Source organism: Papilio polytes, unplaced genomic scaffold (assembly GCF_000836215.1).
Source record: "Papilio polytes unplaced genomic scaffold, Ppol_1.0 DF824273.1, whole genome shotgun sequence".
NCBI lineage: Eukaryota > Metazoa > Arthropoda > Insecta > Lepidoptera > Papilionidae > Papilio > Papilio polytes.
The window spans coordinates 30,748-51,599 of NW_013524931.1; the positions used below are offsets into that span (position 1 = coordinate 30,748).

The window sequence follows — 20,852 nt, forward strand, 5'->3', positions numbered from 1 at the left end:
GTGGCTTTAAAGGATGTATGATTTCAAATTCCCATTTCAGAAGTAAATGTTACACATATAAAATAGTTGAAACGGCATTAAAATTAGATTTAAAATGAGGTTAATATACAGTAAAAAATTTCTTCTTTTTAAAATCTAGTGGCAATGAGAAAAAAACACATAAGAACTAATGTATCCCGTCAGTTTACTTCTAGTTTTAAATTTAGTAAAAACATCTCATTTGCTAAGGTTAAATAAAATAACATGTAGATGAACATCATATCACTTCTAGTTTTACAAGATCAGTGTACATACGTTTGAAAATGTAATATTTGTATGCTACAATTTCCGTTGGATTTAGGTTTATTGAAGAAGCTGACACAAGCAACATAATTTCTCTCTCAAATAAATCTATTACGTTTACATCTTTGATTAAGAATTAATAGAATGTTTTATCGCAAAATGTACCAAACTGTTTTAGCGTTTTCAATATGATCGATACAAAGATTTTTATAGTTTTTTTTCATAACAAATAAACGACTTCATATGAGGCTCTTCTTATCTAATGGATGAAGAAATTTTCTATTCCATAATACTTTATTAGCAAAGATATGTGGACAATTGTAAGGTGGATTAAATGCCTATTTTCACAATTTAAAAACCCAAAAATGTTCATTGTTAAGCAAAGCAAATACATGGTTGAATAAAATATCAATAGTGTCACGTGGCAATTTATATTTTCGCCAGCGATCCCCTCACTAAGAGATCAATTTCGCGCTTGGACAATTTTAATGTAAACTTAAGTGCCTAGGGGAGATGGCAAATGAAAGCCGGGCCCGGTGCGTTAACAAACGTCTCTCTGTTATTGAATTCTTCGTTCTGACATCTAAGTAATTTTAGACTAAATTCCACGATGCCTAACAGACCGCCAGTAAAATAATATTAACAATCCACAATCAAATAGAAAAAATAACACCCTGTAATTTTCATTGTGACGGACTAAAAATAGTCTTCAAAAAATGAACAATGCCTTATTGTTTTTAAAAGAAATCTATTGATAAATTAAAAAAAATAAAGATAGGGAAGGTATCCGTGGCCATAACGTGTGGGACGCGTAAACTGGTGTTCTGGTCAGCACAATTAAGGGACCTCATTCGACCTGTACTAATGGAATTTTATCCAATTAAATTTTAGGGTTACATGGTGGAATTTGCCGACAGTAAGCAAATTGAGTTTCGTTACGACCTACTGCACACCTTTATTATACTCGGAATGTATCATTGACACGATTTTGTCTGTACCAAACTTTATCTCTACTTTTTTGACATTGAAGATAGAAAAAAGTAAATACTGGTTTGAAATTTTACTATGACTTTATCTGAAAACTATCATTATGTAATGAATGATTTAATTATCTTTTATCAAAATGGGGTTGAGGTCAAATATTAAGGTAATGCCACACGAGCGTTTACGATGTGTTTGATCTGTCAAAGAATTTTCTCTACTGAAACCTTACCAACCTAAGAAACATATTGTTATCTCACTTTTATCTATTAGAATAAGAGGGACAGCAATTTTTCTACGTGTTTTTCGACAGTCGAAACCTATGGATAAATTTTAGCGAACATCTGTAATGGCATTGACTAACCGTGGTGACGCAACATAGATCTGCGACAACTCACTGGTGTTTAGCCTTAAGCTTCAAAGACAATAGATTTAAAAATTGATACTGGCAAACTGTGAGACATTGTACCGTATAGGCGTTTTTAAAGTGTTTTAGTTACTATTTAAAAAGTAATGTTTTGTATTTAATAAAAAATTATCTGAAATTAGTTTTACCGTTTATAATCTTATCGAGTGAACGTTATGTGATGTGCATACCGTAGAGCCTAATTAACTTTTGTGCGATTTCATTTCTATCTATACAGATAAAGTCAATCATCGCGAATAATCTTTTTAATAGTTCACTATAAATACAATTTTGACACGTGTATTATCATTTGTTCTGTAATCTTCAGAGTAGACGTGCAAAATGCCGCCGAACGTTGTTGAACCAACTTTCTCTGCCGAGCCCGAAATTGGTGTTGCAAGTAAAAGTCAGGTTCCAGCAAAGCCTCAAGAGGGAATCAATTATAATTTGTACATATTTAGTACTACGTTAAATCTCATAGCTCATATATTGATCGGTGTTGTCGTGGGTGTTGCGGTGTTGTTTTCATTGAGGAATGGTTTGCCTATGGGAGCGACATCTATGCATGTTATTCTGTGCGTTATTGGGGTAAGTCAAACAAATACTTTTGCACCTCCTTCAAATAAAAAATAATATCAAATATAACCTATGTTACTCAGTGATAATGTAGATTTCATATGTCAAAATATTTTTTGAAATCAGTCCAGTAGTTTTGGAGTTTATTCGTTACATATAAAAATATAAAACTTTCCTTTTTATTATACTAGTACCATTTGCAATTGTGAATTAAAAAATAACTACTGAAATTAGAATCCCGGTCCATCTTAATATTGTTCAAGCTAAGTATTAAGTTTACTATAATTTTATAAAAGTTTTTCTATAAAATATCTTTTCATTTTATTATAGTTTAAAATTAGTTGACTAGTGATAAAAATAAACTCGAATTCACATACGACGCGTACACTCACTAACAAAAGTATTTTCAAAAATGCGAGTATATGCAGTTTGTCAATTGAATAACCTAAAATTTATTCTGTAATAACCTTTTAACCCGGAAAAACTATGATTACGATATAATAATATTAGTAGTCATTATTTTAAGTTTTTTTTTCCTTATCTTTTAGCACCAATTACTTATGGCGGAATCTATACTTAGTCTTTATTCTGAGAACGGTTGGTCTACAAAATTGAGACTGGTCGACAAACGTCGTGCTCATTGGATTCTACAAATTCTGGGTTCGGGAATAGCTCTGGCAGGAAATTTTATCAAGATTATAGACAAAAATGTCCACTGGAACACGTACCATGGACAATTCGGTAAGTAAGAGAAATTAACACTATGGTATATTTAGTATACAATTTAGCTGCTGTCTTTAGTATAGAGGACTGGTAGGAAGTAATGGCAGAAGAAAAAATGCTGAATCCTCGAGTTGAGAAAATAATAAAATAATTTATAAATTTCATCCCGAATTCTGTCATAAAATTGGCGAGTTAAGTCCCCAACATTTTATATTATCATCGGCTATTTATTTATCTTTGATAACAAACCGTTAACGTATATAATTATTATCAAAATTTGAAATTATTCACATTTTTATCTCAGATAAAAAAATTGTAATCATATTACTCTACTAACTCACTTCCTTTGCGGATAATTACTCTATTTTCAATAAAATTATTAATATGTTTTACATTTTATGCAGCAATTGCAATAATATTAATGTTGCAACCGTTGGCACATCTGTGTAATAGTATATCGTCATCTCGGTCATTCCCTTTGAAACAGCAGGGATGGCAAATGAAATTAATTTTGCCGTTAAAACATACTCTCTCTTTCAGCGTTGGTGGCAATTGTCTTCACCGTCGCCAGTTTAGTGAATGGTTTGACGTCATTATACGCATACGAGTGGCGTAGACTATTCAACGGCACTATCTCCAAACTGACGCACATTTGCTTCGGAATCGTTGCATTCGCCGCTTCCAGCATCAGTCTCTGTTATGGATTTGATAAATTCTTCTTCAGAATTTGGGCAACACATCCCTTCACTGATGCACTGATTGCCTTCACCGGCATCTTCACTTTTATAGTTATTATCAACCCTTTTATTACATTCTACTCAAAAACAATGAATGCTATAAGAAAATAAGTTTAAAAATGATTAGGCGAAGTTTTATCATTGTATATTTTATATATTCTTCAGACACTTAAAATTATTTTGTTTTATTGTATAACATTCATTTACATCACCTGAAAGAACAATGTTTCTATCTACAAACATAATGGATCATTTTCTCGTAGCTTTTGTTTCATTATAGCGCCATCTAGTTAAAAATTGAGAAACATTGTTTATTAAATTAAAACTACTATGTATACGGTTCTTTCTATAAACATGTACCAGAAAAATAATAGAATCTCACCATCATTCATTATTACTTCCAGAATGACAGTAAATTCCAAATTTAGAACCGAACGTGTAATATAAAAATGTTAATTAAAGAGAGAAAATTTTCAGCGTATTCGTATGTTATCCGTCAAAAGTAATCCGTGATCGAATAGCATTTGATTTTATAACTCGTGTTTGATATCATTTGATAATATTAATACCACTTTTTATCAGCTGTCACCCAAAAATGTATTTTGTATTTATTTGACGAATTTGTACAATATTTTAGTGTCGAAAATAACTTCGAGAATAAACAGCATTACAATATTTAGCGCGATAATATATGATGCATTAAAATATCGTGTACTTTAAGTTAAGAAAAAAATAAGTGAAGTCATCTTGTACAACTTATTTAACTTTGATTGTTAACAGTTCCAAATATTTATTAAGAAAAAATGTTATGTTTTGTTTTTAAAGTATAAGGTGGAAAACGAACAGGCGACAACCTGAATTCGCAAAAATGGCAACGAATTTATCATGTTGTAGTTTTTTAATTTTACTTTGTTACACTGAATAAACTTTCTTTCTTACTCCTTCTGCTTTCATTACATTCGATTTTAAGGCTTCATACAATTTGATAGCATTAAAATTGGTACCATTTTTATCAGCTATTACGCAAAAACGTAGCATCATTGTTCGAATTCGATACAATATCAGTGTCAAAAAACTTTGAGCATATTCCATTAACATCTTTGTGTGTGTTAGGCCGTGTTTTAAATATCACAAGTGCAGGAATACAATTTTCGTTCCCCTGATTGTAAAATTCTGTTCTAATACAGACACAGAAGAAACTATTCACTTTACTTCTTTAACATTTACTTTGCATAAATTACTTTGTTTTAAAATTGTTTCATTTTCTAAGTATTGTTAACGTTAGATTCCTCTTTTAAATCGGAACCTTTTTTGAACTCGTTATTATTACGATTGTTACTAAAATAACAATCCTTAAGCCAGTCAATAAAATTACTGAGATTAGCATATCAAAACTCAATCTTATTTTATAGCTGATATAATATCAATTTGTACTTTATTGTGTAATACTTAAAATGTCTGGAATTTTTAATCAACAGACATTGATAACATTTTTCGCAGTTTTTTAATGAATGTAGAATTCTAACAAAAATTTATCATCGCCGAATTCTTTCAATCGATATTGATAAAGTCACTCACACACTATCTGCTTCGTATCAACTATATATTCATCATATATTTTCCAGTTACACAGTTAAGCAGTAACGTTTGCAGTTCAAACATTTAAAATGGCGCCTAATACAGTCGAAACAAGTTTCTCTCCTGACCCAGAAAGGGTGACAAGAGAAAATAAAAATCAAAACTTACCGGGACAAGAAGTTAATTACAATTTGTATATTTTTCAATCAACTTTGAATTTGTTAGCTAACATTTTAATTGGCACAGTAGTTGGTATTTCCTTGTTATTTGCGTTACGGAATGGTTTACCTTTGGGAGCGACTTCGTTACATATTGTACTTTGTGTTATTGGGGTAAGTTAATTTTTAATATTTCTTGATCTTTGGTACAACATTTATATTCCAACTAAACCGTAAACGAATAGTAAGTTAACAAAATGTTTGGATATATTAGATTTATTTAGGTCGCAGAGTAGCCAGAAAACACATTTCTAAAATTTAAGGTGCAAAAAAATTAAAAACAGAGATAATTTGTAAACTGTTTATTATATTATTTATGTACTATTTTTTTCAGTACCAACTGCTTATGGCGCAATCGATTCTTAGTCTATCCGGCAATGGTTGGTCTTCAAAGCTGAGGCTTGTGGACAAACGCCGTGCACACTGGATCTTACAAATTCTAGGCTCCGGACTCGCTTTAGCCGGATCCTTTATTAAAATACTCGACAAAACAGTACATTGGAACACGTATCATGGACAATTCGGTAAGAAATTACGCTGCTTGAAGTATTCCAATATTAATTTCCTTATGTTCTCTTGTCTCTTTTAAAATCAGTTTTCTCTGCTTCGGTTCAATTTTTGTTGACACACAATATTGTCACTTGTATGTACGTTTTCTTTAAATAATAGTATTGCGTCTTTTTTATTAATCTGTGTCTTCTTTTGTTTTTTAATTTGTTTTATATTTCTTTTTCAGCCTTGGTAGCAATGGTATTCACAGTGGCCTGTCTTTTCAATGGTCTAACGTCATTATACGCTTTCGAATGGCGGAGAATTTTCAACGGATCTATTTCAAAACTGACACATATATGTTTCGGAATCGTAGCATTTGGGGCTGCATGCATCAGTCTTTGCTACGGTTTCGATAAGCAGTTTTTCAGAACTTGGGCGTCGGAAGATTTTACAAATGCCCTAATAGCATTTACTGGAATCTTCGGTTTTATAATTTTGACAAATCCATTTGTAACATTTTTCAGAAAAGCAGTAACAGTCGTTAAAAAATAAGATATTTCTTTTAGATTATTAAGTTACACTAGTATCTTCATGATTTTATTTATCTTTATTCGCTTTGTTTTTGTTTTTTTTTTATTGTACAAAAGCTTTGAACTACCAATATACTAAAGGAATCTCAAATTCATGTATCAATATAATTATTGGATAACGATTGTATTTTACTTACATGGAATACATCTAAATTTTATAACATTTTATAACATACTTTATACGAAATCTATTTATTTAAGGAAATAATATAACAGTAAATATACAGTATATACTTATATTCGATGTTTACTTTCATTTTATCTAGGTTATAACCTATAAACTGTGCCCTCTATGATAGATTTGTATAATAAGATAATTATAACTAAGAAATCCAATCATTTACATACTTATTACGGTTTATATAAAAGTTGTAACAATATAAAAATAAAAAAATAAGCGACAAAATTTAAATCCAGATATTCTCTATTGTCTAATAAATTTAAATAAGTAGAAATCCACTTTCTGTTAACAAATCTTAATTTTAAAAACATTCAAAAATTTTCTTATGAAAGTTTTCCCAGGTCTAATTACTACAATTGCAGTATAAATACAGGTTATGCAAATCATAACTATTGCCACATCTAGAGAGGCCCATTTTTTAAATGAATTCTTATAATAACCAAAACATAAGCATACTGATGATATCACAAAGGCAGCGGTTCCGCATAACACATGATTCATTTTTGCAATCTTAATTGTATTTCTTCGTCCGTTTGAAAAGAACGAGATTGTTCCATTGATAAGACTGATACTGGTAAAAATTAACGCCGCTAACGCTGAAACAATAATCTTACTGATATTATAAATGTTAATGTTTAGATGGATGGATTTTTGTCAGAGTTTGTAGCCTAAACGGCTGAAAGGATCTCGATTAAATTTGGCATGTACGTAGAGAAGAGTCTGGAAGAACACATAGGCTACTTTTTTAATTTCACGCGGACTAAGTTGCGGACGACAGTGAGTTTTTAATATAATACAAACCTATTGCTCACGTATTCGTCCGTGCGGTATTAAAATATGATGAAGCTTTCTAATAGTAAACAAATTTTTTAAATCGGCCCAGTAGTTTTTGAGTAATTTCATGCAATGTACAAGTCTTTCTTGTTTGTTTTAGTATAGATCTACTATTTAATAAATCTCATCTTTATTATTTGGCTCCAATTATTTAAAACGTACAATAATTGACATTATATTGTCTAATCTCATGACAATAAAATTAAGGTAAAAGTCCAAAGGAAATGTAAAAACTACGGATCATGGCAACACTTGTCTCGCTAATTGATAAATAAAATAATCAGTACAAGTCTAGTGTATATATCATAAAGTGTACTACGAAAATTTCGTTATATCTGGTAAGTTTAAAAGCCAAATTGATTGAAAATATTTAAATATTGAAAATGATTAATCTTACCAAGTTTTCCATGAATTGATGTAAAATTAACGGATTTTTCCATCATCATGATTATAGACCCAGCTATAGCCAGTACTGAGCCAATTACTTGTAGAGCTACATGCAGACGCATTCTGTATAGAGCTGGCAATTGATAAGTCCACGCATTATTTTCGTTTAGTGTAAGAATTGCATGTGACATTAGCAATTGATACTGTAATGAAAGATAAGTTTACTTTTTATTTTATAAATTTTAAAGTGGCAAAAGAGCAAGAGGCCACCTGAATCCGCCAAAATGGCGAAGTGACCGGTACCCATAGACATTGGCAATAGCGGATGCGTTGCCTACTCTTAATCGACGGAGGAAGAAACATACATAAAGAGGATATTTCTTCTTTCTATGCATCTCCTCCAACGTCAACTCCACGTTCCCTTCCTATCCATTTCTTAAAATAAAAAGAAAATGAAAAGGGACTAAGGTTGGGCATTTTACTTGTGCATATTATGTTGTTTGTAACGCTCGTATCGTATCCGCTTGTTTACTTAAACGCCATAAAGAGTCTGGTATAATGGAATAAAATTTAACAATGAATACAAGTGTTTTAATACTATCTGATCTTATCTCATATACATGAAATATCTGATAAGGCTATGCTTATGTCATCCAACCAAAACAGCATTTATTTTTCGCAAGCCGAATGATTTATTGAATTGATAACCGTATCAATGATAGCTGTCGATAAAAACGCAGGAAGTTAGTCTTACTGGCAAAAGTGGAGCCATCTCGTTTCAAATTATTGATACAAGCATGATTATATTGTGAAATGTTTTTGTTACAACTAGATGGCGTTACTTTATCGTAAATCATCTGTGCAAAAACACTGTGATATAAAAATTTAATTTAAATAATAATAAATAGCTATCGGAACTAGTCTTTATGAATAAAATAGTGCATTATTCAAACCTTTTTCTCGTAAATATTTTGTGAACAAAAAAAGGAAAACGTGTACGAGGTCTATAACACATTGTCGTTAAGATTTATTTAAAAAAAATTGACACTTACCCCAATAACACATAATCCAACATGTAATTGAAAAGCACTTATTGAAGTTGATTTAAATGCAAACCATAATGCCACAAATACGTTAGCACCAATCAGCATATGAGCCACAGAGTTTAAACACCCACGAATTGTCAACCATACAGTTATTGCACGATTATCATCAATTCCATCGACAATTTGATCTTCATTTTGAAATTCTGAGTCTAAAAGGCTATCCCTCTCCATTTTATTCACAGTATTATTTACACTTCACACAAAATAAAAGCAAATGAATCCTTTCATCTTACACGATACAAGGAAAATAGTTATGCATAACATTTATCCAACATAATAACGTCAATAAAATTTAAACCCATTATCCTTGGTCTTAGAGTTTCTTATTGATGTTTAAAGAAAAAATTCTTAAGATTGCCTCCAACTACTCAAAGATCCAACTGTGACTAATCGGTATCAATACACTGTTTATATTGCAACACGTAAGACAAATCAAAATACAAATTTGTTCTTTTGCTATCTCTAGTAGGCGACAAGAAATTTATAACTCTGCGTAGATAAGGATTCTCACGTATTCTTGATAAGTATTATTTCTAGAGCTTGACCTAGCATCTGATAACATTTAATTATGATTAAGTTTTAATTTCAGTAGGTCGACTAGCTACATTTTAAATGTTGTATTGTAACGACTGTGTACGAATTTATTTATAAAATATATTTAATAAGTGTAATTCTTGAATTTTTAATTTTACATCTGTACTAATATAATAAAGCGTAAAAACATACTTCTTTGTTGCCTAAGATGTCAGCAATCACATCATATTTTCGAATAACTATTTTTGTCATAAAAAGCCCTACACTTACGTCACGCTTTAGGCTATATATTTTCACGCCTTTAAACTTAGGGGTAAATATTTTGGCTAAAAACCCTAATGTAGGAAAGAGACCATAAGTTGTTGCCAACACCAAAGAAACAAGTTTGCCATGGTTTGAAAACATGTCATGTCATTTTGACATTTGTAATTGATAATTTGACAAATGTGAACAATAAAATGAAATTTTTAAATTTTATGAGGATGAAGTTGCACGGGTACAGCTAGTAATAGATACATCTTAAACTCTTTTACAATATTACTGACATAAATGAAATAAAATACATTTAAAAACATGTAATCAATATTTAAATAAACTTCTAAATGAGACCAAAGTAATCACAGTAGTGTAAACACAACAGAATGTGATTAAGAAAGAAATAACACTTGACCCAGGTAACCAATCTTCAATACATGGTCTGTACAAACCGGAAGTAAAACAAACAGACGAAGCTATAAAACCTAATATACCGGTAAGGATGTGAACGTACTTTATGAAGATGACAAATATTCCTTGGCCATTCGCACATAACCCTGTCAAACAGCTTAGGAAGATTAAACAACCCGCAGAATGTCCTGGAACCAAAAAATAGATTATAGCGAAATTTGCAGTAATACGGTTCTTTGAATGTAAGACAGACAGTCAAACTAATCTACCCACACGTTATGAATTCTGAGACTTCTATGAATTCCAGTATTATAAGAATGATAACGTATCAGAACTACAATTTTTTTATTCTAAAATACAATACAAAATAACATACCACATGTAGCATGTGTAGTCAATTCCGCGCCTCTATCCGCAAGTATTGTTATAGCACCAAATGTAACACAGAAAATACCGAATGCACCCAAAAATACATGTTCAAATTTTTTATCTCCTCTATTCATAGTAACTGTTGATCCATTGTAGTTATTCAGACTTAACATTGCAATTGGAATACATAGTTGGAACTGTAAAGTAATGATTTCATAACATAGACAAAACTAATAATACCAGCTACTATTAAAAAAATGTTCATAATCATAGATTCAGCTAACAATACATCAATCAAAAGCAACATGGATAAGACTTCAATCTTTCGTATATAAAATGAAAATAATGGAACCATCTTTTTATAAACGGGATCAAACAAAACAAACTAGTGTAGAAATAACTAAAGAATACATTTCTATGCACAACTCAGAATAAAATTTATCACACGTTGAGGTCTTTAGACCAGAGTTATCTATATGAATACTAAATTCCCGTAGGTTTAGCATATTACATATTAGGAAATATAATTACTAACCCCAACCATACATAAAAATATATGCAAGGTAGTTAAGATGTTCGACTTAAAACTCAATGCGTAAAACAATATCATCACATTGTTGATTCCAATAAACATTTGTGACAGAGCAATAAACGCTGCTGTCCATCTTTTAAGCAGATATATTCCTTTAGGAGATTCAACAAGAATAATTTTCACTTTTCCAACAAACTCACGAATGCGGTCTTGCGAACTCTTATATTCAACATTCCCTTGACTGATATTCGGTGGAGTTTCCATTCTAAGTGTTAAAAAATAGAGTAGAAAGGGTAAAAAATTGTTTGATAAAATTTCTTGGCGCTGAAAGGAAAAGTGACATTGGATGTTTTCCAAATATTTACATCCACCAAAGAGTTTTTATTTACCTTCACAGATAGCAAGAACCTTTGGCAAGAACAGATAAACATATCAAACGAAATGTGTTGATACGATAAAATGAAGATTTGTATATGATCTGATGTAACCTTTTTAGATAAAACCGTTGATATTTTGATAGCAGGGTGTTCATAAATCCTCCCTCATGCTGGACAAATAGATTTCCGTTGGATTATAAATGTATGTAAAAGAATTAAACATAATCGTACTATAATTTCAATGCCATCACAAAATAAACAATAAAATAACTCTCTTATTAAACAACTACACGATCACTACAACAAATTAATCTGAATTATAATGTTCGTGAGGTTTCTTTACCACGCTTGGGTTTTTTTAGCTTCCCATATTTCGGCAGTTGCATGCGCCATGTTCACGGGCTGACTAAAGTGATGCGATAGTGTGAAAAAACCCGTATCTTACGAACATTATAATTGTAAAAGTCACGACAGATTAAAGTTATAAATGAAGTTGCAAAAAAAAGATAAATATGCGTTTGTGTTCTTAAAGTTTCATTTTTACGTCGACACATCCATTTTAGAAGTGTCATTCAAAATTATTGTACTATGTATGGAGCAAGTTTTTATCTTCTATATAGCAATACAAGTAAAGAAATAGTATTTTCCTTAGCTAATTAGCTAATAACAAATAGTTAGCTATAGCTTTGTTAATTAAACACTAAATTTCTCTTACATTTAAACACAAAATTCTAATTTACACTTATTAAAATGGCAATCTAATAAATAACGTAAAATGTACCATAAAGTACTAACTGAAGAAATTAATTCGATTCTTCGCAAAGCAATTATCTTTAGTCACGAAGTCTAGAGATTCATGGCGTTTATTACCAAATAAATCAAAACAGGTAGACACGTGAACTATTCAATGAACGATAAAAAAATATATCAAAGATCGAAAGTGGTAAAATATATATGTAGTATTCACAAAGAGTTAAAAACCTTTGAATTTAAACGAATTGGACATCATACTGATTATACAAATATTATAAATGAGAAAGTTTAGATGGATGGATATTTGTTAAAGTTTGTAACCTAAAAGGCTGAACGGATTTCGGTAAAACTTGGTGGCTATTCGATTTTGTTTTTTTTTTAATTCCACGCGGACGGAATCGCGGGCGAAAGCTAGTTAATAATAAAGGTAACTAGTCTAGACTAACAGAGCAACAGTTGATTAGCATAAATTATACAAAACAATATTATCGTTTGGAGTTCTGAAGAAACTCTGGAAATTCCAGAAAAAAAATCGATACCTATACTAATGTTATAAAGAGGAAACATTAGCATTTTATATGTATTTAAATAATTCAAAAACTACTGGGCCGATAACAAATATTCTTTCACCGTTAGAAAGGTGAAAACAGGAAAATTTATCTGTGAGTGACATGGGCTGTATTTTTTTTTTATTTCACGTGGCCGAAATCGGGAGCAACAGCTAGTAGTTAATAAAGTAGTAACGTAAATTCATCACAGTAGTGGACAAAATCTTGATGCTAAAAATTTTGTTCTATCAAGTCCAAACTGTCGTGTGAATCGTACAGTGGGAGGCGAGACCCCTCTTGTTAGCTGAATTACTTGAAAGCATAGTCTTGTTTTCGCGCATAATAAGCCGACGGGAACAGATGCGTGGGTTTCCAAAATGTATCGATGTGTGTAACTTGACTAAGTATGCCATAAAGTTTTATGGTACTTTGTTGTTTATGTAGAAAAAATACTTTTGCAAAATATTCATATTTTATAATTTATGTGAGACATTATGGTAATATTCACTCTTTTATTCATCATTTAATATTTTTTTCATAAAAGCTGTAATTTGATTTAAGATTAAAAAACAGTATTGTATAGAGCCAGGTAGACGTGTTTTTTTAACTAACGAATAGTTAAAACTAAAGGCATATGGCGGGATTAAGTTGAACATTTGCTTGTAGAGTTTCAAAATAATATACATAAGTTAATAGTATACATGCGGGTGTGAAGTCAACCAACCCGCACTTGGCCGGCGTGACTATGGTCTAGTCACCCCTTACTTAGTATAGACTCCGAACCCGTAAATGGGGAAGTATAGTAAGCTGGTGATGATGATGACGAAACAAGTGTTTTATTACCCTTAACATGAAGATTATGATAAAAATAAGACTTTGTATAACACTACATTTGAACATAAAATACTCGAGCACAAAAACTCTTGTGTAAATTTGAATGCAATTCGTGCTCCGTTTATTTAGCAGAGGGGTTTAGATTTAGTGTGAAATCTGACTCGGGCTGGTGCGACAATAAACCACTGTCATTTGGACGGACATCGCGCACAACTGCGGTAAATGTACGAGAGAGCAAAGTCGCGATAATCTACGATTCAGAGCACTGCCAGTTATTACTTTCAGCTTTTCAATCTATGTCTCAAATTTACGAACATTTAACACATTATCGCTTTGAATTTCAGAACAAAATATTTATAATTCGTTACCTTGGACACATTTAATCACAAAGTGTGTTACACAAAAGTTAATTAAAATCAAAGATTTTTGGACATCTTAAATGCGGTAACAGTTGAAATCTAAACTTAATAATACGTCACCGTTCGTTCTTGCTTCAACAAATACTCTTTCCTTGTATCTGCTTTCCATAATTTTGTTTATAAAACCTTTCATGTTATATTTAATACGACTAAAATATTCAAAATAAAATAGCATATAAGTAAATATAAAAGAAATGTACAGTATAAATTTATACTAATACGAGTATAAGAAAGAGGAAAGATTTGTATTTTTGCATGTATTGAAATAGCTCAAAAACTACTGGGCCTACTTTAAAATTTTTTCATCTTTAAAAAGCTACGTTTGTAAGTAACATATGCTATATGTTTTACTATTTTTTAATTTCATGCGGACGAAGTCACAAGCAACAGCAAGTAATAAATAAATTGCTTAGTACATTTGCACACCTTGTGAATATAGCAGGAGCACTAAGAATGTTTGTACAGCGCTGGCATGAATTCCTAAGGAGACAAATTACTCCGGTGCAGCACTGACCTACTTCCCTCCTCCCACTAGCGAATGCATTTTATTACCGACTCTTCGGAAAACTTCGAAAAATGACATCGAAATTAATAGCTTTATCCACAAAAGGAATATTCAAGTTTTTTCTTGACATCTAAATTTATAGAAGGTAAATAGCATTCCCAAAAAATATATCCTCAAATGGAAAAGAAGCTTAACTTATATTCAATACTACTTTTTGGTTGCTACTCGGTCAGCGTAGAATTAAAAATAAAATCAAGTAGCCTATTTGTTCTTCCAGAGTATGCTCTATATCTACATATATCCAATTTTATCGAGATCCTCTAAGCCGTTTAGGCGGCAAACTCTAAATAACATCCATCCAACCAAACATCCAAAGAAACTTTCGCACTTATAATATTAAGTAAGGTTCTAATTAACAGCTCTATCTGCGACATCGTTATAATTTAGTTAAAGATTAAATAGAATTAGCGTTATTTGGAAAGGAACAAATAAAAGAGAAAAATGCAAACAATTACTCAGTGCAAATAAATTCGGGGGCGTGGGGCCGAAACGACCCCCTAAGGGACTGGAGTCGTGAACTTTGTGATTACGTCGCGGCTTTATAAGCCTGTTATGTTTTACGTCCCAAGTATTACGGTTTGTGGTATCTTTTAGCTTTGTAATATAGAAGTAATGCATACGTGATGACATTCGATGCGACTCGAAATATTAGCGTAGGTTCTCACTGACAAAGCCAATCGTACAAGAAAGAAAAAATTGTAGACTCTTTGCCAAATTTATTTTTAAATCATTGCTTTTGTAAAAAATAAATAAAACGGGTACCAAGATATTTGGATTTAGATTGAAAGTAATGTATTTATTGATGCGATATTTTATGAAATAATGAAGAATTCTTTGCTCATACTTGAGATGAAGATCGGGGCCGAAAGTTCAAATTAACATTCTTAAAGTTGTTCGCGGTGCGGTGGGAAGATTAATGATCGACACCTGAAGTTGAACTTCGGCACTTTATCAATACGCATCCACGGAGGGACAAAAATAATTAGAATAATAAAATAAAGAATTAACTCCTCATACCACTGGCAATTAAGTATTGGAGTACGTTGTTTAAATTTTTAAAAACATATTTCATAAAAACTAAAAAGAAACCAACGTCAGAAAGTATACACAGGATGATTCTGCGCAGTTTCATTTTCAGGCTACCTTTGTTCCGCAGATGGGTAGTTACAAAATTTAAGACATTTCATTGTAGCTGGTCTGTGTTACAAAAGATATGCCCCGGGTGAGGATCGAACTCACGACCTTAAGATTATGAGACTTACGCGCTGCCTACTGCGCCACCGAGGCTATGTAAATCTACTAAACTATTAACTATATGTTTTAGGAACACTTAAGAAGTAATCCTCTCGGTTTAAAAAATATAAAGGTTTTTATCCATTTAGTGTATTTTTGAAGCGAAGTTTATATTTCGTTCACCTACATTTATATTAACTTCATAAAACAATAAAAGCGAGGGGAAACTCTACCTTACATTTTACTACTTTACAGAAATAGGGCCATAATCCTTAATATATCTTAACGTTATCTACTCTTTGACACTCAGGAGCCCCGTTTAAATAATTTGCAGAAAACATTTTCATGATACGTAAATTTTATTTTTAACATTCAACACCTTAGTAACTCACAATTGATATATTAAATAAACAACATAAAGTTTATCATGGCTAATATTAAAGGAAGTTATATCCGTTTACGCTTTTCCCCTTTTCTTTGGCTTTACTACGAAAAGGCCCATAACACTCACAGAATTACATCAACCAACCAATATAAAAGACGGCCGACTTTAAAAAAAACTAACGTGAAACAGATTAGTCTTTCTCTGGTAACACTAATTGGGTGAATATGTCGAGAACACGATAAACCAGAAAAATGAATATATGTTGCATAACGTAAAAACAGTGTTAACAACGTCCAGTTATAAAATTGCTTCAATGTATCACCAACAATTGCATCAATAAACTTTGCAGCTGCCATAGCGATAGTAATAAAAGTACAACGCGCCAATATAAATTGTACACCATGCTGCACAAAATTTATAGACTCGTAAATGTGCATCGCCAGTTTTTCAGTGTCTCCCGAATTTAGACGTATAATCAAGTTGAGGTTATATCATACATTCGCCTTATTTAATCTTAACAGAAACATTTTAAATCGTGTAATTGTTATAAATGCAAGTCATAAACTAATGAAACACATATTATTTACTTACATGAAGTGATCTTGTTCGGCATCCGTAGAACATTATTACGCGTTGATAAAAATAATATCGAATACACAAAACACTAGTAAATTAACGATTCACTTGTTAAATAGTCAACTTTAACTATAAAACCACTAAAACGACTACACAAATTGTATAATAAAAACAATCAAGTTTATATCCGCACAAAATATAAAAGGTATTTCCACATTAATGTGACTACGCAATAAAACCGAAACAAAACAACCGAATTCCCGACTAACAATTCTCATGAGAGTCATTTCAACACCTCTCTCGAAAAAATTTCTTACCCGCATCATTTTTCTCTAGTTTTATTTCCTTATTTACACGAACTAATAATATAAAATAATCCTTTTAAAGATAATAACAGTTTTTTCGAATGAAATATTTAAAGAATAGGAATTTTATAAAAAATATGTCAATAGTCTACAGCTGTCAAAAGATGGCAGCACTATGCGCTTCTTCAGAGTTCAGAGTTGGTACATAATGTAGTTACGGTAAATATGAATTATTGAAAATAATCAATAATTTTCGGTTATTATAGCACGTGGTGTAGTAAATACGAAAACCCTTTTTTATGAATAATTCACTACTCTCGTATTAAATTAACATTTTTTTATAATTTCAACTACTAATAATGTTATACTTTGTATGTTTTTTATTAATGCGTCACAGGAAACGGCTAGTAGACTAACACAAAGATCGCATGGATGAGTTATCGTTTGTTTTTGTTTTTTTTTAAACAGTTTTAAAACTAATGTTTCGACTCAATTTAAAATTATTTAAAGCTAACCTAAACTATCCAGTTTGTTTTTTATTGTTTATTACATTTACTAGTACTAAGGTTACATTATGAAAAATCATCGGCAAATGTGATGAATTTCTTACTTCTACCTCTATTGTTGGTAATAATTAATCATGTCCAAAAATTTTGAATATCTTCAGTACATTTACCATAACATGCATATCATACTAATATCGTAATTTTTGATGTGTGATTGTTACTACATATCTCCAAAACAGCTTAACGAACCTCGAACAAATTCGGAACAGATCTAGAAAAACAGATAGGCTATTTACGTGGGTTTTTGTTAATTAGGCGCGGATGATGTCACGGGCGATAACTTGTCATAGTAACTAAAAACTACTTAAGGTTGGGCAAAAAGAAAAGGCTTTTTACAAAATTCTATAAAACGTTTTATTTCAGCTAGCGCCAACAGGTCCTCACCCATTGTCACTTCGTTTGCATTGTTATTTTCATTAAACTCACGGCTTATTCGTTATTATGCTTTTGTTATTTCTATTGTTCCATTCATTTCGTAGTTTACTGTCACCCGGAACCTCATCTATACGGAAAAGGTGAAAAATTAGAAGATCAATTAATAAGTTGCCAGTTTTATTAATTACTAGCTGTAGCTCGCGACTCCGTCAGCGTAGAATAAAAATAAATAAAAGTGAGTAGCCTATGTGTTCAACGACTATCCTTTACATCTATACAAAATTTCATCGAAATCCGTTCAGCCGTTTTGGCTACAAACTCTAACAAACATCCATCCATCCATCTAAACTTTCGCATTTATAATATTAGTATGACTACTTTATTTTATATAAATGAACAAAAACAGAATTAAGTATCTGGAGTACTTTTTAACATTCTTGATATGAACTGAAATTAAGTACAATATAAAATCGATTTTGTATTACTTCCTTAAACCCTTCGTATCGAAGTAATACATATGTATTTCACATTAACATAAATACAGGAATTTTTATTAACCTTTCCCCTATTCTTTCACCGAGCTAGCAATAGCAAGGTAAGAGCAATTCATCAATTTTATCCTGCGATACCGCGAATGCCGACAATCTTATTAATAAATTCCAATACCATTCTTTATCGAAGATTTAATTATTGCTGAAAATTGTTCAAGAATTTAAACTCTTAGTTATCTCTTAATTTATTTTCGCTTTTACAAGAATGTTTTATGAGTATTTAGCTCTATTCGCATCGATCGATCGAAGACAGATTGCCAAAAATCTATTACATTTCTACTACATCCAACTTCGTCTTAACTTTATCTAAATCAGTATAAATATTAAGTAAGAAATTTTCAGTGTTAAAAATAAACGTAATTGCCTTAAATTATAATGTTTCGTAAGATGTTTCTATTCAAAACATATCTTGAATGTATCTATATATTTTCCCTTTCTCTATACAGAATGCGTCGACGTCCCAACCTCAATTGACATTGGGGTGAACTCACCTCAAACTTATAAGATAGAAGTTCTCCCCTATCCTCATCATTGTTAACTTTATTCCTTTGATAGAATAGATTTAAGTCGTTGACCTAACGGAGATGTCTATTATAATGAGCTTTACTTATAAATCAACTAAAAACCCAACCCGAGTTCGCACGGGTTAAAATAATTTGTCTTCAATTACATGATAAAAAATTCTATAGATTATGTCTATTTTTTATAAAAAAAAAAAAAGTATATTTAAATAAATATATCTTTTGACCATTCCGAGTTAGGCCGGGACTTGAACCCACGGCCGCTAGTCTTTAGCCGGTACCCCAAACCATTAGGCTATTGGCGTTTCAGCGGGACATTTTTATTTGATTGTGCCTGATTCGATAATTGTGTTTTAGCTAGTGTGTGTAACATATCTATGCAGTGTGTGTAAATTGTATAATTTTCGAGCTTGTATACTCGTCATGCACAGCTTTGTACTCTCATTTGCACCCTTGTTCTGCTTTAATTATTGTGCGTATCATTTTGTATGTTAATATTGCAATATGATGAAAGGGAATTTTAAATAGTACAGCCACATATCTGAATGGAGTTATTACAATTAACTATTCTCTGTACAAACTACTGCTCAACTAAACACGGACTTTTACAGACAATTTTTTTTTTATTCATTCAATTATTTTATTAGTATTAAAAAATTATTAAAGGCCATTTTTTTATCATTCTTGAAATATATCATTTATACTTAGTTCTGAATATGTAGAAATACAATTATCAACACATCAATCATTTTTATAACCTAAAAATTACAAGAACATTGAAAGCATCTAAATTCGGTTTATAAAGTTGAACGGACTGAGATTTCACCAATTTTGTATTATTTGTTTCCCTCGATTTTCAACACTAGAATATTCAATGCAAAGTACAATGTAATAAATTTGATTGCACGTAAAACAGGACTGTTGTATTATTTAGTTGCTAGCACTGGGAGGCGTCAAAAGCGGCGTGCGGTTAATATTTCACAGTGCCGACGCTAAGTCGACTGAGATTTATGAGACGGCAATAGTCGGTGTTGAACAATTAATAAGCCCGCGGATGCAGGATTCCATTTAAAGCAAAAGCCTATCTTATGTCAACACTCAGTATCGGAAAATATTACTTCAATATCAACGAAAGATAATAAATAAGTTTGTAATAAGATTTCTACTATGGGTATATTGAATGAAGGTGACTTTACTAAAATATAATATTGTTAGAGTTTTGTTATTTTAATGATTATATTTATATGTTTAAATATGTCATGTTTTATTTAAAAATGTTCTTAGATTTGTTTTAATGTCATTGTTTTAAATTTTACTTAATCGTATTGTTGACGATGTAACTTAAAAGTCTTCTTTAAGTATTTTATTCAATATAGCAACACATATAGAATTTGTAATAATATTTAGTTCTCTAAATGTGTTTATTATGCAGTATTGACTACCATTTTGTACCATTTGTTATCTGTTCGCTACTATGTTCTACTACGGTAGATGGAAATAATGTGTAGTGGCCGGCACAGGAGAAAATGTCGGCCGTCGGAACTCGAACTATGCGCACCTATTTAAAACCTAGTGTTTTTGACCGACTTCCCAAAAGAAGGAGGTATTCAATTCGACGGTATATTTTTTTTTTTTTTTTATTTTTTTTTTTA

The 20,852-nt window shown here is 31.2% G+C and overlaps 4 protein-coding genes and 1 non-coding gene across 5 annotated transcripts; 2 read left to right on the forward strand and 3 right to left on the reverse strand.

Moving 5' to 3' along the window:
• The first annotated feature begins 1,979 nt into the window (after nt 1–1,979).
• Nucleotides 1,980–4,646, forward strand: LOC106103562. The gene is made up of 3 exons (XM_013283349.1): nt 1,980–2,257; nt 2,794–2,986; nt 3,509–4,646. Exons 1-3 carry the CDS (start codon nt 2,012–2,014, stop codon nt 3,814–3,816), a joined length of 747 nt encoding a protein of 248 aa, XP_013138803.1. The 5' UTR covers nt 1,980–2,011; the 3' UTR covers nt 3,817–4,646.
• Nucleotides 4,647–5,217: 571 nt separating this feature from the next.
• On the forward strand, nt 5,218–6,806 carry LOC106103573. Its single transcript, XM_013283357.1, has 3 exons — nt 5,218–5,615; nt 5,836–6,025; nt 6,238–6,806. The coding sequence occupies exons 1-3, from the start codon at nt 5,373–5,375 to the stop codon at nt 6,543–6,545; spliced, it is 741 nt and encodes a 246-aa protein (XP_013138811.1). The 5' UTR covers nt 5,218–5,372; the 3' UTR covers nt 6,546–6,806.
• Nucleotides 6,807–6,857: 51 nt separating this feature from the next.
• Nucleotides 6,858–9,566, reverse strand: LOC106103583. Its single transcript, XM_013283368.1, has 3 exons — nt 9,038–9,566; nt 7,996–8,188; nt 6,858–7,360 (listed from the first exon to the last, which is right to left on the reverse strand). The coding sequence occupies exons 1-3, from the start codon at nt 9,260–9,262 to the stop codon at nt 7,050–7,052; spliced, it is 729 nt and encodes a 242-aa protein (XP_013138822.1). The 5' UTR covers nt 9,263–9,566; the 3' UTR covers nt 6,858–7,049.
• A 619-nt stretch (nt 9,567–10,185) lies between these two features.
• On the reverse strand, nt 10,186–11,558 carry LOC106103507. Its single transcript, XM_013283289.1, has 3 exons — nt 11,196–11,558; nt 10,668–10,857; nt 10,186–10,479 (listed from the first exon to the last, which is right to left on the reverse strand). Exons 1-3 carry the CDS (start codon nt 11,454–11,456, stop codon nt 10,205–10,207), a joined length of 726 nt encoding a protein of 241 aa, XP_013138743.1. The 5' UTR covers nt 11,457–11,558; the 3' UTR covers nt 10,186–10,204.
• A 4,344-nt stretch (nt 11,559–15,902) lies between these two features.
• Trnam-cau lies at nt 15,903–15,975 on the reverse strand. The gene has a single exon. It is a non-coding gene; the product is annotated as a tRNA-Met (tRNA).
• Between the last annotated feature and the right edge of the window lie 4,877 nt (nt 15,976–20,852).